At 36.6% G+C, this 18,720-nt stretch overlaps 1 protein-coding gene across 2 annotated transcripts in view; it reads right to left on the bottom strand.

Moving 5' to 3' along the window:
• LOC139980290 (IgGFc-binding protein-like) overlaps nucleotides 1-18,720 on the bottom strand; it is a 157,216-nt gene that overhangs the window by 47,893 nt on the left and 90,603 nt on the right. For both annotated transcript variants that reach the window (XM_071991838.1, XM_071991837.1), the window contains 16 exons: nucleotides 17,969-18,151; nucleotides 17,078-17,286; nucleotides 15,508-15,685; nucleotides 14,250-14,360; nucleotides 11,749-11,972; nucleotides 11,030-11,140; nucleotides 9,603-9,761; nucleotides 8,717-8,879; nucleotides 8,071-8,244; nucleotides 6,312-6,517; nucleotides 5,379-5,556; nucleotides 4,215-4,319; nucleotides 3,068-3,273; nucleotides 2,564-2,686; nucleotides 1,828-1,992; nucleotides 851-1,001 (listed from right to left, as the gene is read on the bottom strand). In XM_071991838.1, the coding sequence (XP_071847939.1) occupies nucleotides 851-1,001; nucleotides 1,828-1,992; nucleotides 2,564-2,686; nucleotides 3,068-3,273; nucleotides 4,215-4,319; nucleotides 5,379-5,556; nucleotides 6,312-6,517; nucleotides 8,071-8,244; nucleotides 8,717-8,879; nucleotides 9,603-9,761; nucleotides 11,030-11,140; nucleotides 11,749-11,972; nucleotides 14,250-14,360; nucleotides 15,508-15,685; nucleotides 17,078-17,286; nucleotides 17,969-18,151 (2,646 nt within the window). The remainder of the gene's footprint in view (nucleotides 1-850; nucleotides 1,002-1,827; nucleotides 1,993-2,563; nucleotides 2,687-3,067; nucleotides 3,274-4,214; nucleotides 4,320-5,378; nucleotides 5,557-6,311; nucleotides 6,518-8,070; nucleotides 8,245-8,716; nucleotides 8,880-9,602; nucleotides 9,762-11,029; nucleotides 11,141-11,748; nucleotides 11,973-14,249; nucleotides 14,361-15,507; nucleotides 15,686-17,077; nucleotides 17,287-17,968; nucleotides 18,152-18,720) is intronic.

An 18,720-nucleotide genomic window follows, 5' to 3' on the forward strand; every position in this document is an offset into this window, starting at 1 on the left:
GTTTCATCTACTAGCACAAGTTATAAATATTTTTATATTACTGTTGAGTATTGCATAGAGTACACCCTATTACTGATGAACCTTATTACTGTCGAATATTGAATAGATGGCACCTTATTACTGCTGAATATTGAATAGAGGGTTCCTTATTACTGTTGAGTATTGAATAGAGGGCACCTTATTACTGATGAATATTGAATAGAGGGCACCTTATTACTGTTGAATATTGAATAGATGGCACCTCATTACTGTTGAATATTGAATAGAGGGCACCTTATTACTGATGAATATTGAATAGAGGGCACCTTATTACTGCTGAATATTGAATAGAGGGTTCCTTATTACTGATGAATATTGAAGAGAGGGCACCTTATTACTGTTGAGTATTGAATAGAGGGCACCTTATTACTGATGAATATTGAATAGATGGCACCTTATTACTGTTGAATATTGAATAGAGGGCACCTTATTAACATTGAATATGAACAGAGGGCACCTTATTACTGTTGAATATTGAATAGAGGGCACCTTATTACTGTTGAATATTGAATAGAGGGTTCCTTATTACTGATGAATATTGAATAGAGGGCACCTTATTACTGTTGAGTATTGAATAGAGGGCACCTTATTACTGATGAATATTGAATAGATGGCACCTATTTACTGATGAATATTGAATACTAGACACCCTATTATTGCTGAATATTGAATACTGGAATACTAGTCCTACATTTTCAAGTAGCATTCACCACAACATCATTGCTGACGATGCAGAAGCATGATAGAGCATATTTCCAGATTTTTGAATATTAATTTATCTATGAGTCAAACATAGAGTAGAAACACATACCATTTGTATCTTGAATGATCTGGCATATCTGAACGGCCTGCACTTGGAGCAAAGGATTACTGTCACATGGATTGACAGGTTCTAATGTCTCTGTACAACTTATCGGTGCGATATCATTATTTCGCCAGGCAGCGCCAAAGGCGTTAGCATCCTAGAAAATGAAAGTATTCATTGGGATCATTAATGTCAATTGCACACTGTGGGATATATCTTAGACATAGCTACAAGAGCGAGAAATTCAAACTGTGGACATCAGAGTAAAACTTGATTCGTGTGCCTGGCAATTTAATTAAAACAGTTTATATGTTGACAACTTCAAGTACTAAATCAACCATTCATTCACAGTCATTTGAATGAGTAATTTCTACATGTTATCTCATATCTGGATAGGAACATTAAACAGATAAAAACATTAAAAATTTTCCAAATGACCAACATTGCCAATTTTCAACAACCGTCTGTCCCTTTATGAGTTTAAGATTAACCCATCATAATAATAAAGAATATAGAGACAATGAATTTGCTCTTCCAGTATCTGATCATAATTTCCAAGCTAGTTATATCTCTCATATATGTGTTGCTTATTAAGAAAGTATTTTCCCCCGAGGTAGAATACCTTTCCTTACACTTCCAAATTCAAACTTAAGCAACAGTTATGCAGTTAAGAAATCACTCCTTTCATATACTTAAAATTGAATGAAAAAATGGTATAAATCAATAGCATTCAAATTTAATACATTTGTGTAGTGTAACTACTATAACTCAACAAAAGGGTGAAGACGGTAATGTTAGAACTTTCATGGATGAATTTAAGAATGGTTACTAAGATTGTGGCTACTCGCTGGTAAAGGAACACCAAACTGATTGATAAATAATTCATGAATGGTTACTGAGATTGTGGCTAATTACTTGGTAAATGAACACCGAACTGATTGATAAATAATTCATGAATAGTTACTAAGATTGTGGCAACTCACTGCTAAAAGAGCACCGAACTGATTGGAAAAATCATTTCCTGGGTCGCCATCGAATCGACCACAAAGACCAAGTATGGGTTCACCCTGATACATATCATCCACGTAGATGACACCATCATACACTCCATTCCATTCAACCTCCAAACCAAAGAGTGTGATGAGACGCTACAAAAATGAAAAAACAATGAAAAAAGGGTGAAGATTATTTTAAATGTTAAAGTTGTGGAGATGATCTAGTTTTCTATATAAAGTAAAGGACAGTTTGCCATTGCAACTGCTTGTACTGTGAACAATATCTTTTCTAATTTTTATTTCTTTGCAACTGACGGATTTTGTATCACAATTGCAGTACTTGTTATCATGCTTTCCTTCTCTGTTCAAATGTTTACAGGTAAACAGACGAATAAAGTTGTGTTTCATGGTGTTCCACTCATCGTTAGTTACAATTGTATTACAATGTATCATAGAAGGTTTACTAGAAACTATTGGTCATCAATAAGATCCTAATATACCTAGTCAAGCCTGCGACACATGTACTCTCCTGCATTAGCATGGCCACCAGGAAAAGCCTGTGATATGTCAACTGTAGGATGTTGAGGGGCTGGCAGCATCATGCAGCCAGGCTGCATAGGACATACTGTAATGATGCTCTACAGTTTCAAAGGAACTGCAGGTGTTCAGAGACAATCCCTATTTTTAGGGACCAATTGTACGAACTGATATTTTTTTTACTCACCACAAGGCCGAAAGAGTCCACAATCTCATACTGATCTCCTATGAATGGGGGATCAACAACATTTCCATTCACAGTGACAACACGTCCTTGAAGAAGCATGATAGTATCTCCATCATCCAAAGGCTGCAATGAAAATGACAAGCATGGAACACTATTATACACATCAAAGGTAATGGTGAATAAGTGGGATGGTCTAAAAAGAACTTTGTTGTTACCGTAGTATTTGTCAACACTCCATGTGTTTGTTCTCTAGAATAGGGTTCAAGGAAAGAGAGTCACACATAGGGTCAGTGCAAACATTCCACCACATCATACTCAAGAGACCATTTGTGTGAGTGTGTGCCATAGCAATTAAGATGTTGCTTAATTACTGCCTTCCTCAACAACACTCACTGTTTGTTCACACATGTACTTGCAAGAAATTTGGCACGTTCATCGATTCTAAAATCAATATCAATTCCTTATGACAATCCAAATCGATATTATTACGCCATGTGAACTTACATTAAACTCAATAATGACTTCTCTTGTAGTAGAGGCACCGTTAAAGTAAGGCTCATTAGTAGCAGAAACCGTTACGCTTGGTACATTAGGGAACATAGGGGCATTAAAATTCATCAGTGTGTAAGAGCATTCCCCCTGGAAATCGAAGCGCCTTCCATCGAACGACTTATAGTGAGGATCTCCTCTAAACTCGCAAGAACTTCGTGCTGGTGATGAGACGAAACATTAAAAAGCCACCAAAAACAAAAGATGACTCAGAGAGGATTAACGAGGAACAAATCAAAACTTTATAGCCTGATGTAGTGCATTTTTTTACCCGCTTCACTAACATTTTAATACATTTAAAAAACAGAAGTTCTTCCTGAATTAAAATACGTTCTTGTTTGAAATGATATGTAAATCATAGTCCTTGAGATACTGTTTTCCTGTGAGTACGACATCTGAAATGATTTACTAAGACTTTGAGTTGTTTTCCATGTGTTTTATATTGAAACAATGTAGCTTCAAGTTTTCCATTGTTTATGTATTCAGCATCAAAAAATAAATTAAAAACTGATTTCTGGGGATGAGTACATCCTTTTAAAATGTGGATGTTTCATGCACAGTTATATGTTTAATTCATTAATTCACAGAAACACTCCATTTCCACTAAACACATAAGGCAAGGTCAGTAGTTACCTTTAATGCTTGTGAACTTTCTTTTATGTTTCATTTTTTACTTCTAAAATCCAGTCAAATAGAATAATTGGTGTAATGAGCTATTGTAATCTTTGTATGTGGCTTTTATTTACCGTAAGGAAAAACACATAGAAAACTAGTAAAACCTATCAAGGTGTAGATTCCATAGACTTATATGGACTTCTTAATTTTTTTAACTGATGTTAAATGTAGCATAAGATGCAAAAGGTGGGCCTGCCACAGCATTAAGGTACGAGAGGTCTACATAACTCAAGAACTGTAACAAAGAAGAACTCTATGAATATAAGGAATCCCTGCTTTTAAATGAGCAAAAGAGAAATGCCTAGCATAAAATAGAAACACATGATTACTTTATCATTATGACCAGCTATGCATGCCACTGAACACATTAATTTGCATCATAAAAGAGTAAATGAATCTGGTACACTAGTACTACACAATGACCTACTAAGTGCACAGGTTGGGCCATAGAATGGCTCTGGACAGATACAGCTGATAAATCCATTCTGGTCACCGCACTGCCCGGTTCCGCAGCCCAAAGGACAGTCTCCAGCTGCAAGACACATGATAGGATAGGAGACAGGTGAGACAACTGTACCTCATTTACGATAGTACATACGGTTGCATTAATTCTCAACCAATGCTTCAAATCGAACTGGAAAAACTGTGACTTTTTTTTCACAAACCACACAGACACAATTGGCCTATAAAATGATACATAGCAGATGCCTCTTCCATAGCCTAACCTGCTTTGAATACAAAAATTGTCGTGGAATTGTTTTAATCATTGCTGTCGGCTGATTAAATCATTTTCATTCTTTTTCACAGTTTCCCCTCCTAGCCAAACTATCTTTGCCCATTTTAATATTTGTTTATAATTTCCCAGGCACTTTTGGGCCTTTCATTTTAATACTTAAATATATATTTGAAGAAAAAATATCTATTCCTTCCCCGTCACTTTTCTGGCTCGTACAGAATGAAAATTGGGGGTGTGACCCCTGGTTTCAAGGTACGTAAGGTATTGTGGCTTCTGATTGGGATACAAACAAAGAGATGCCTGAATAGGGACCAGCCAGAGACTATTAAAGAGCTGGATAGATCAGTTTGTATAGCAGACTGGATTTGTACTCCAGAGTTTCAAATCCTATTATATCTTTACTCTTTTCAAACTTAAACTTGTTTATTATTTGCCAATTATATGTCTGAAACTGTTTTATTAACAATTTATCACTAGTTGTAAGTGATTAGTGTTTTCATATTTGTACTCCAGTACAGAAATACTACACCATTTCCAAGTGTGAGTGATGTGGCAAGGGAACCGGTGTGACTCTTTCTTTGACAGTTCTCCATAGCTGTTGCGCCTCTGAGGTAAGGTTCACCTGTTTTGGTAAATACTCTCCTAAAGGTATCGGCCATTCAAGGTAAGTGTGGGACATTCCAAAATGCTACTTAATTATTTCTTTTACATGTCATAGTATGAAATAAAAGCTCCTGTGAGGCTGTCAACTTCGTCTTGACTGTTGGTTGCATAATTACGTGAGCTTGATTTTGAGTTTGCTAGCTCTATTTTGGAAACATGAGATTACAAGTCCCTTCATTAATTATTACTTACCGTCACAGTTTTGTCCATCTCCTTCTAAGCCAGGGTTACACACACATGATGGTCGACCATCGTCTCCAAGTATGCAGGTAGCATCAGGGTCGCACTGAACAGGGTTACAGACAATACCTTGCACTCCTAGACATGTACACTGTTGCTGACAGCTGCTTGTGTAGTATGTTTCTCCCAACTAGAAAAGGGTCAATTATACAATATCTCACAATGGTTTTCACAAAGAAATAAACATGACCATGCTTTGCATGTAGAGATATTTTCACTACTTTATATACACCAAGAGGTTTACATACATATAGAGGTGAAATTGATGCTTAACATATGCCAGCTTGTTGTTATGGTTTTATTTTCTGTTTATTCTTTAAATGTACATCTGTTAGGTACTAGATTTTTTGTATAAATCCACTATCCTTCTTCTCCATATTTCTCCATATCTCCCCTTTTCTCTTCCCCCTCACCAACCCTACCCCCACCAACTTCTCCATACCATGTGACTCATATTTTCATGAAAAACAAGATTATAAAGTGAAGGAGAAAAGTAGGGTTTCCGAGAATGAGTAAATCAGAAATCTAATTTAACATAGTTTCAAACCCACAATGATGAATGATACAGTACTGACACCACTTTATACTTGGTGATATGACCTCTGTTTCAGTTGCTGATTTCAGAGCCAAATCAGTTAGATCGGAAACTTTACCTCAAGAACAGGTTGGCAACGTGGTACAAACTATACTTTGACTTTGACAAAAGCCATTGGAATTCAATCTATGGCCACAGTATTACATACTTTAAAATATAAATATAATAATTGCATCATGAAATGTGCAACAACTTTACCTTTTGCTTATATACCATCTGAAGTGTACAACAAATGAAAATGTGACATCCACTGATCTCAGGAGAGCCTTTCTTTTAGTATATATACTTACTGTAAAATAAACACCATTCGATACACAACCACAATTCTCTGGGGGGACACAGGCATCTGCGCTCCACAGGAGACCTGTTGGGCATTCACAGCCTTCTCTAGGAGCCAGGGTGCAAGGGCTTTCGTTATTAGTGAGTAAATCAAAGCAAGTTTCAGGGCAGGCTGTAGCTAGTGGGTTGAACTGACTGAGCCCTGGACAAGATATTGCTGAAAATGGGATACAAACACAGATGAATGATCATGACCTTCAAATGCATGCACTCGACTTGATAACAGAGGACAAGGGGGTGGGGGTATATGTGACATCATTAAATTACATATTTTCATAATTGATCCATCATATTGGCAATAAGGATAAAAAAACAACAGAAGTGTAGCTTGAACATCTTTCTTATCTTGGGAAAGCAGTTTTGGAGGTTTCCCATTCCTGCAAATGTACAAAAGATGACCCCATTTATGACACCCATGGCTGTTCCATGATATTGCATACAACTGGTATTGCTGTTAAGATGTCAATAATATTTCCCCTCAACCAACCAACCCCCCCCCCCATCCCTCACATGAGAGTTTGAAAAGCTTTTCAGGCAGCTGTACATTCACCTGGGATGTTTACATAACTTGTGAGGATATATCATGTATGATGAATAGTTACAAAGTGAAAATTTTGTCAAAACAGTTGTATATTGCAAAATCTAGAACATTTCCAGCATTCACCAGAACTCGACCACATACCTCCCACTCCATGTGCAAATACCCTAAGCAACCTATTGGGTGAGGGACAATAGATGTCATGTCCAGGGGTGCAAAGCTAGTAAACGGAGGTCATCATTCTACTGTAGATCTGGCCATTAACTTGGATTTACATTAGTCACGTATTGTATTGGTCTCATATTTGAACTCAACTCTGATTTTATCCAAATCTGAACTCATTTGTGAATCCTAAATTCAAATCTTGGCCCATAGATACTGGGACCAGAACCCTTTAAAGCCTGCCGCACACTGACTGACTGATCACAGACCGGCTCAACTCCACCAAGTTGGTTTAGCATTATGATTGATCGCTAGAATAAGGCAAAATATGGGGCCAAAAAAGAACTAGCATTATTTGATACAGGTGGCAAAAACCTACAGTGGAATGACAACCTTCCTTACTGGTGTCGAACCCCTGGACTGGCAATTAGTGTCTTTAGCCTAGTGGTTATGGTGTCTACATATAAAGCGAGTGGCTGGTTTAGAATCCTGGTCGATGCTGGAAGTTTTTCACTTCTTGATTTTCCAACTCATTTCATATATATATATATATATATATATATATATATATATATATATATATATATATATATATATATATATATATATATATATGCATCACAACATCTAATACCATATAAATGAAGAATACACACTTGTAGGCTACCATCTGTTTTCATGAGGGAGGAGTAATATTATGTTGTTGAGGCCAGGGTAACACCATCTTCCCTTTGAGAAATTTGGTTAAATGGATGGGACTTAGATGTAAAAAGGTGCTACATTTTGCAACTTTTGAAAACAATGATTGAAGCATTTTCAAGAGTTTAAATTGTACCGGACATACATGTTGTATATTTATCTGCAATTCATTAGGACTTTTTTTTTGTCATATGTGTCTTTCAGAAGTGGGTGGGCGAGGGAATGAGAACCCCTCAGTTTATTATGGGAGGACATAAGCATGATTGCATCCCTGATGCTGGCAGCAAGACCAGGACCAATGTTTAACTTACCACAAATACCACCTCTCCAATTTCCAGTGTCAAAGCCACCACTGGCGCATGATTCAGCTGCATAAGTGAATGCAGAACACTCTGATCGGACAGCTCCTTGCTTGGCACACACGTCTTGTCTACACGTCACCAATGCGAATGTAACAGCTCCAAGACTACAGCTACTTAGGTCACCTGGTAGTAAAAGAAATGGACAACCATTTAGCATAAATAATATTCAAAAGTAATCCACCTTTAACAATTAGTGTACAACTGATCAATTCAATAGGAGAACATGACAAAGAACATGCAAACTTGGACTTAGATTTTTGAAGTTGATAGCAAGTAAGTCTATCATATACATGCCAAGTACAACAGACAAAACTGTGCTATTTCAGCTTTTGTAAATAGGAATACCCAATTGCATTGTGAGTTCTACGCAATTGGTGACAGCGTTAATCCTGAGGTTTTTAAGGACTTATTTTCATAAACTAATTTGTGCAATTCTGACCTACTTTGGAGAAAGAAAGGACATCACTTCAACCTCTGAACATGCTTCATTTTTTTTTCTTTTCCAATGAATTGCTCCAAAAACATTTCAAATTGCTAATTATGGAAACTATACTGCCGTTGAATCCTACAGGTAGTTTTTAAACTATTGAAGTACCTTGAAGAATTCTAAAACAGCGAGCCTGAGAGTCCGAGTTGAGTGGATCAGTTGACTCTACTGGACAAGGAGAAGCTGGAGGGTCATTGACACCTTCAAATCCGTTTGAAGAACATGGAATACTACCTACTAGCCACTGGTTTCCAAAAGCGTTGGCTGAGATCTGCAGAGGACAACAAAGAAACAATATCTTACTGTAGCTCTGAAATATATTGAGCACAATAGCATTGAAATCATTCTACCATTCAGAGTTGTCAATCATATCAACTCTCCATAGCTTACATAATCAGTGGCAAAAACTAAAAATGTAGGTTCACTTTCATAGTTACAATAGAAATAGATCAAGTTAAAAACAAAATAGCTCGAAATGTGGAAATCTCTTCGACTAATTGTCCAAACTTTTTGAATTAGCTATAGGACTGTGTCTTACTTGGATCAGTTTTCACTGGTATTTTGGGTTGTTATTTGGTAGGTTTGGCTTTGAATTGCTGACCAGTCAGAAAACTGCAGTCCTTTACTTCTGAAGGATCCAAATCAGGTTTTTTTTTTCTTTTCTTTTTCTTTTTTTCTCTCACTCCTATGAGCTTGTCACAGTGAAGTATCTTCCTAAGACCACTGGTCCCGACCAAAATATTGAAGGGTTAAACTATGTGACATAAACAAAATCCACCCTCCCTTAGGCTTTTTGAGGAGCAAAACATATTTTGTGACTTGCTTTTAAAAATGAGTATCTAAGCAGAAGAAACTATTGCGGCAACAAAAACAAAATCGGTGACAAAACTGACAATCACACAAAACCCCCAAATACGACCTAAAGTGGGGCCTCATTTCAGAGTGTTCTATATCCCACTGATATTATCAAAACACATGGTCTATTTCTGCGTACCGGCATGCCGCCACTAGCAGCCACGTCGTTAAGAATATTGCCATCGAAGTTGCCACACAAGCCCTCCACCTGCATCCTGTAGATGGGGGTGAGGCTCACACTGATCAACCGATCCCTGTAGTTCCACTCCACCAATAAACCAAATGTCGTTGCAATGATCTGTTGGAGAGATGTATCCATCCTTTAATTTTATGTCTGCCTATCATGTGAATTTAAGATGATTAAACAATCACACCCAAATGTGTCACTTTGATTTAATGAGTGAATTAATTTCATGTTATGAGCTATTCATACCTCACTAACATCTAACATGCAAAGTTTACGGTAAATTATAAAATGCCCATATTGACTTATTATTGTTACGGTAGCTAACATTTTAAATGTAAATCAAATTTAAAAATTATTCTTGTTAAAGTAGATAACATATAAAATTAAATTGACAAACCATTCAGCCATTGATATTTAACTTTTTCTTTATTTTTTTTTCATTCTATTGATTGCTCCTATTGTGTACATTATAAACATATACACAGGTAAGAGAAGTTTTATGAATGGGTATATGTGTATAATCTCACCAAATCTCATATACACAAATCTTATATATGCTATATGGGTAGAAATGTTGTGCTTTTTCTGACCAAATCCTAAATTTATGAACTCAAAATTGACTGCTTTAAGAGCAGGGGGAGTAATTTCAAGGAAAATTTTGATTTGAAAAAGGGGGAGGGGGGTGGGGGTAAACTGCAAATTCACCTCTAAACTTCCAGCTAAAATTAAACCTCTGTGCAATAAGATTAATTATATCCAAATGGGATTACGTATTTTTTGCAGTGGGTCTACAAACTTTTAGGCCCACCACCACCCAGGAGCTTCTGTGACTGATCCCAGGACCCACCAGACCCCCACCGCTTCAAAATCGATTCTCGGAATGCATGAAAGCTGGCTTGGACTATGGGCTTCAGCAAGCTCCCAAAAACTGTAGATAAATTTTCCAATGTGTGGAAAATTATGCCACCAACCAGGTATTTCTTCGCATATCAATTTGGGGTAGTGCGCCCCATAGTTTGCAGATCACTATACTAGTGAATTGTTTTGTAAATACAAGGACTCTTTAAGTTTAGCAAAGAAATGTTAGCCTGCTTTTCATGTACAGAGAGAGGCAGTCTCTTTAATAAAAAGTTACAAACATGAAAAGGTTCTTTCACTATGAAAAGGGTTTCTTCGGTTTTATACAAATGAGCAGTTGTCAGGATTTTCACAAGATGCCTGAGATGCATGAGGTCTATGCAGTTCCAAAAAGTCTTACAGCTCCTATAAATTAGAAAACAATTCACCATTCGGTCGGTAAGAGTTTTTCTTTTTTCTTGGATCTGAAAGCAAATTGTTTCAAAGTTTATACTTACAGTTGTTCATACATATATACATACCACTGAAATGCCATTAGTTTCAACAAGAACAGAAGACTGAAATTGCCAGGGTAAATTGTAACGAACTCCACTTGCATCAGACACCAGACCATTAACGTCCACATCTATCGACTGCATACAGAATGAAAGGACAATTTCACATACTTCTTAATTTTTTCAAAACCATTTCATCCACCATGTTTTAGCTTTCAAAAGACAGATTTTTTTTTATTGAAGTTACACTCTGTAACCATGGCAGATAAAATCCTGGCATTTTTACAATGCATATGGGATAGTGTTAAATGGAGGTTTTGTGGCAGTAATGTGGGAAAACACATGAAATATTTCCTTTTCAATAAATTGTACTATAAACTGTAAGAAAATAAATCTCACATTTTGGTTGTTGAGAATGCAACACACAAAGGTTTGAGATCATTACATATCTGCATTGCTTGAATTTATCTTCAGTAATGTTCTACAACATTTCACCAGGTAAACAGCTGGATTATAAATCTACATAGCTGTCTAAATGTTGCCACTGCCACACCATGCATGTTAGAATATAATTTTGGCAACAGACTGAGTTCATGTGACAGTGATACCACTACCAGGGTAAATGACAGAAGGGTTTCACTCCCAACCAAAGTGAAAATTTGCCAGGCTTAGAGAGCTTGAATCTGTATGCCATGTGAATCTGATATGTCTGAAATATTCAGTACAAAGTATAAATGGTACCTCACCTGACCAAACAGTGCTCCAATGAGGTTGGGGAACGTAACAGTGATACCGTTTGAGATGGAGGTAACTTCATTAGGTACCCTCTCATTGTGTTGTATAACCTGAAAACTTTCTGGTCCTGACGTTGAAGCTGCCAGGATATATGAGCATGCTCCGTTATAGTCATAGATGGCTCCATCAAAGGTATCAAAGTGAGGATCACCAAATGAGTAGCAGGTTTCCAGAACTGTGCAATAATTCAAGACACATTAAAAACTCTTTTAAGACAAGCAGACACTAGCAACACACACATCAGCAGCAGAATTCAAAATATTCAATGTTAAAAGTGATCAGCTTTACATCAATATGTGTTGTTTTGTTCTTTTAATTAAGAAAACGCCAATGCACATGTCACAGAAAATAGCTATAGGGTCTAGTTTTGCATATTAAATTTATGTATAGTAATACGAATGATGTGGCAAAGCATAGCTGTAGTACATAGAGCTATATGCCTAAATACAGCAGAGACTGTACTGTGTCATGGTAAATGCTGTCTTGATCATTGTTCTATGCTTGAAATGGCATCTGCTCCATAGTATGGACTAGCATAGAGTCATATAATGTATTATACTTCATATGATGTTGCACTGAGTCAAAAGCAATAATACAGATGAATATATGCCTTAATATTGTGAAGCGTAAGAGTTACCTTCATATTGGATAAGGATTGGTATATAAACACGCCCTACTTATGACATAGCATAAACTTACCTGTTTCAAAGTATGGACTAGCATAGATACATATAGTTCAGATCTCTAACATTAAGTCATAGCTGGCTTAACATAGCATATCATACAGTCATACATATGGCATAGAATACTATCCTATGCTTAATACAGCAAAGGATAGGTTCACGGAATAACATAGGAAGTTATAGGAGACAATAATACATATATTTTGAATGTATGGTATAGAATACAGATATGATTAATAATCATGTAAAAAAAAATTAATTACTACATCATTGTTATATGCTTAACATAGTATACAGCACTCAAGTTTAATAATTAAGCACACAAATGTAGCATTATACAGAATTTAACATACAAAATTTAGCACACAATGTTTACCACATAGAGTAAAAAGTATTAAAATTTTAGCAAAGTGATAAAGGCTACACTGATATTTACGGTAACATCAAATGAGAAGCTACTGTAGGTGATCCCACATTTCATCAGTAGGTTAATATGTTATTGACAATACCTGATGCATATTTGACACAGCTAATTAGCTGTAGAGACAAAATTCGACTTTGGTTTGGAAGGTATCCTGTTTGAGACGGGTGCTTTCTTATACTAGACTGATCACTTGGGCAAGTCTAGATCTACATAACTGATAAAGATCGAGCCAGTAGAAGTGCTTAAAAAAACATTTCCTGGTTTTTTTCATTATTCAATTTTGCTTGTTTTTGGTTTGTATTGTAGCCTGGGTAGTATTTGTAATGTGACAGTGGCGACAATGATGAAGATTGTAACAATAAGGGGAGGGGGTGTCCCCCTCCCCTTTGGAAATTTTTTGCTTTTCCAGGTGGCCTCAGATGCAATTTGGTGCAATATATAGCACACTTCAACAACCACTCCATTGTGTAAATAATTTTGCATTTTCACCTGGCCTTAGATGCAATTTGGTGCTCCAAATGAGATTTTTTCTCATTTGGAAATGAAAAAGGGGTTTTCTGACTTGCGAAGCGGGGGGCGGAATGATACTTCCGCCCCCCATATTTTTTACTGGGGGGGGGCTAGCGCCCCTACGCCCTTGAACTTGCCATGAAGAGGAGAGTAGAAACAACAAGCTAAAGTTTGTCAAGAGATTTCATCTCCTATTGGGACAATGACTTCATGACACATTTAAAAAACCGGCATCCTCGTGATATTTGAAATAGGGTATCTCTCTTTTGAGATAGTTCCATGGAAGATTTCTTCATCACAAGAATTATTCCTCTCACATAAGGTAATGTCAGGACTGGAAAGCAGTTATTTGAGGACACTAAGTAGCCAATTGTGTTTGCATATGGGAGAAGCCGAATACGTCTTACTTAACACTTCACGTCCACTATCACGGTGGCTATCCAAATTTACAGCTCTATCTAGCTCATTTTGGATTCTTACAATTTATAGGACCATTTCAATTGGGAAAACCATGGCTTTCTCCTGAATTGATAAAGAGTTGAAGGCGCCTTCTTTCATAGCCTCACGCCTCTATGACAAGTTAAATTAGTTAAAAGAAAGGCAGATACAGTTTTATGATCCTTAATGGTTCAATTTTTTATTATCATGAAGAAAATAGATCAATTATGCCATACCGATGTGAGGCTAGCATGTGGAAAAATATTGATTTGCTCTATTGTAATGTCTGAAACAAATGAATAATGATCCACAGATGAAGTCACTACTTCATTGGAATGTTTAACTTTGTCCTTTAACTATTATACTAACACTGCCCTCTCCTTCTTACATTAATTACCTATTTCACAGTCGATTCCACTGGTTCCCTCGGGGCACACGCAATACGTGACTTGTTCGACATTGACGCAAGTGCCTACAAAGCTGCATTGTCGGCCATTGCATGGATCAGCTGAAGGAAGGAAAGAGAAGTAACCACTGTTAGAAGTTTCCTTCTTGAATAAGTCATTACCAACAGAAAGTTATACTCAAAAGTTTATAGCCAGTATATTTACTAGTGCTTTAGTACAATCTGGACATTAAATGGTACTGAAACTATTCAACAGATCCAAACTCACAAAGAACCACATAGAAAGATTGAACGCCCCAGTAACATTTCCTACCTATTACTAGGCACCACTCCGGGGGGCTACACACTTACCCCATGTTGGACAGCACACAAAAAATTAGAAGTATGATCATTTATGATTGACTGCATCCAGTATTTTAGTGTCATTGATTTGCTAATGTATGCTATAGATTGTCTCAAATAATATATATCATTGATTGTGATAATTTATCATTAATTGCTAAAAATATGTTAGTGTCATTGATTTGCTACCATGTACGATTATTGATTGCCTCAAATAAAATATCATTTTTAATTGATCGTGATAATTTGTAATTAATTGCTTAAAATAATTTAGTGTTATTGAATGACATCATTAAATTAGCATAAATAGATATCGCCTATAAACTGTCATTAAGGATAATGACAAATGAATCATTATTATTAAAGTGATGCTGATAAGTTGCCATTATTGTTGATTAGCTGCAATGAATTGTTGTTATTTAATGGGTTGCCTCCGTAATTTCCTTTCTTGATTGTCGGTTTGAAATTAACATGAATAATAATCTCTTATATCAGATTCAATATGACATTAGTCTATTTTCATCATATACTATTAATTTAACTTGTGCTGCTACAACAAGGTTCAATTGCTGAAATCATAAAAAGTTTATATTAGACTTTTATTAAATTCTTATTTAATATTGCTTCTTTCTAAATGAATTTGTAGATATCAGTTAAACTATAACTATTGATAATTACTGATCCAAACAGGAGCATTGTTTCAAGGAAAAATTAGGATTGACTTTGTTTGCTGTTAGTTGTGACTGGAAAATGCAAAATTGATAAGGAGGGTATGGGAAAACGAACAAAGGAAAATAATTCCACTGTTAAACTGGTAAAATCTAAAGAATTGACTTAAACTACATTGGATGAGATTGACTCTGATGTGAGAGAGTTTATATGACTGCAAGAGACAACCTTCACTTACGTATACAATCTGGACCATCTGGAATGAAACCATCTTGGCAGGCACAGACCTCACTCTGGTCGAAGTTTGTGCCACAGATGGCATTTGGCTGACACTGGAATGCCACACAATCAGGGAACCCACTAGTGGTGCATGTGCATTCATTTGTACAGCTGTTCGTCAAGTATGTGCCACCAAGCTAAAAATCAGGAGAAATAATAGTATACATGCTAACACGTTCAAGGGAAATACTACTGAAAGTGTGGTTTGAAATAATACTGAAAGTCTAGATTTCATATGTATGTTATTTACAGGGATGAGACTGAGCCGGGGGAAAAAAATCTGAAATTTATCGATCGCCGTCCTGGGGGAGGGGTTTAAGTGGAGGGGGTGTCCCCCTCCCCTTTAGAATTTTTTTGTCAGGTAAGGAAGGCTTAGATGCAAAATGGTGGACTCTAGATGGAATCTATCACATCACGTAACTCGCCAAAAAAGTGTGGAATTTCTGGTTGTATAATTTATCCATTAGCTTTTTTGAACCGAAAAAAGGCTTTTTTGCTCGCTTTGTGCTACTTGATTCCACCACTGGTCAAATTCGGTGTTCCTTCCCTTCACAGTCCAGCATGTTCGGCAAAAAAAAAATTTAAAAAAAAAAAAAAATTTCAAAAAAAAAAATTAAAGAATAATAAAAAATGTGTTCTTACACATACTGGAGTGCTGAAACCAACACTGATTATTATCTGAGGATGTCCCTAAGCCAGAAGAAAGTTTGAATGACCTTCAATGCATTTTTCCCACTACCATATGCATGATAAATGTAGCCAACACTGATCAACATTAGGTGCAGCACACATGATGAAGATGAATTTCCAAAAGGTTTCAATAATATATTAACACTGTGAACCCTTATAAACTTGGTTTTTAAAATATGACTGTCAATATTCCCTTTTTGAGATATCATGTTTACTATGTTTGCAGGTATTCATCTCTGTTGACTTCATATGATGTTTGACCTGCATAAAAATATGTAGACATTTTGCCCATTGTAAGAATAATCTTCCATGCGTATATAAACCTTGACCAAAGTTTAGTCTTTGAGGGATACATAGTTTTCACATTTTGACAACTGCTGACATTAAATAACTTTTGACCGCCACCAAAAACATTAGGTATCTTATACTCATTAAAGGGAAGCCATATGGCAAATATGTGCTCTTTTGAAGTTTCCTATCTTGAGATATGGTGCTTACAAGGTTTTCAGGGTTTGACCTCTGATGACCTTAAATGACCATTGACCTACACCAACTTGTGTAAAATTTTACACTTCATAAGGTGACCACACCACACATATATGAGCTCCTTTAATATTCAGGTTATGGAGATACAGCATTTTGAGATTTTCACATTTTGCCCTTTGCTAACTTTTGACCTCTGCCCAAAACAATCAGGTTCTTGTTCTAGTTATGGGGAAGCAATACTAACTTCTTAAAGTCATGCAGATCAGATACATCTCCTTGTTCTAAGTCTCCTTTTTAGGAAGTTTTTTGAGTTTTCCACCCCCCCCCCAAAAAAATGTTTGACTGTTACGTACCTGAACATAGTTTCCATTGGGATCACTGCATCCACACTGACTGGCTGGAATACACTGCCAATCCTGGAAAACATCACCCGGTCTATCACACTCACAGCCAGGCACGCATGGATAGTTGCAGTCAGTCTGCGGTATCAAGCTGCTAGTGCATGACTGTGTGCACACATTCACACAGTTGTTAAAGGATGAGCCGGGTGGGCAGTTCACAGCTATTGAGAGATATTGGGAAAACTATACTTGTGATCCATCAGAAAAATTTAGCAAACACAGACAAAAACATATAAATTATAACAAAAATGTAACTTAAAATTTTATTATGTTGCATTTAACATCTCTAAACTCAACTGCTTAACGTTTCATGTTTACAGTGTTCTTTATGTACCACAGTGTCGTCTCAAGCAAAAAAACTTATTGCTCTCTGAGAAAGGCCTTAGGAGGTATATGCCAGGATATTATGATTCTTAAATCTATGAATTCATTCAGAAAGTTAATTGTGAATTATTAGAAGTCCCAACTCAAGGTTTCTGCCTCATAGGATAAGCTTTACTTTTATAGATGTGAGAAGATTTTTTATACAGTGAAATCTTGATGACAAGCACTTAAAACCCAGGCTGGCTAAAGTACTGCAAAGCAGTGTGGCATTCTAACTGTTGGACCAAAAATAACAAAATGTATTCAACCTATTCTTTTAATTTCTCTAAACTGCCAATATTTCATTCTTTAGTAATTGTTGTAATAATTGCAATATGCAATCTGAAGTTGCCAAATTTGTTACTAAAAATATTGATCAAGATATGCATCAGTAGTAAACAAGGTGCACACAATCCCCAAAAAAGGGGAAATAGAAGTAACCAAAGAATAATGTAAAGTTTGTAACACCAAATAACTTACGACAGTCGAAGTTGCTGTCCGGCCTCCAGTCGATAGGTGGACCACCTATGGCAACCAAACATCTGTCTACAAGGACATCGATAATGGAACAACTTTTCTCTAACACACCAGTCAAACAGATATCGCCTCGACATTCACTATAGGCAAGATTTCTAGTGACCAGTGGGCAATTCACAAATGGACCTGCAAAACAATAATTAAGAATAACCTAAGACTGAATGGTAGCAACACTGTACAGCTTATTTGTGGTAACTTACGGTAAATAAGCTAGTCAACAGTGTTGAACACTTCAAAGAAAACTTCAAAATAAAAATTGTGATAGTAGCTTGTCAGTATCCCCCTCCATTTCTAAATAGAAACAAATCGCATTTTGGTACGTTCCGTAATGAGGGAAAAATCCGAAACTTTAGCTGTATGCACACCCCTTCGCTTCACTAACTTGCAGTTAGCACATTTTGTTATAAGTAAAGAAAGAATGTGCATACTGTACATAAGCACTAATGGCTGCGTACAGTATCATATACTTCGTAACACTACAGACCCTGACAGCCGCGACCATGCTTGCTCTCTACCTCACGGCCGCATGCACGCACGTATGACAGGCTAGCTGGAGTACAACGTGTATGCAGTACTTTACTATGTGGGCATACCACATGTTAGTTTATGTTGCTGCAATGTACATGCTGTATACCCTGACAGTGGCGTAGGAAAGTACTTTTGAGTGGGGGGCTGAAGACTGATGGCCGGCCTGA

The sequence above is a fragment of the Apostichopus japonicus genome, chromosome 14 (genome assembly GCF_037975245.1).
Source record: "Apostichopus japonicus isolate 1M-3 chromosome 14, ASM3797524v1, whole genome shotgun sequence".
In the NCBI taxonomy this organism is placed as follows: Eukaryota; Metazoa; Echinodermata; class Holothuroidea; order Aspidochirotida; family Stichopodidae; genus Apostichopus; species Apostichopus japonicus.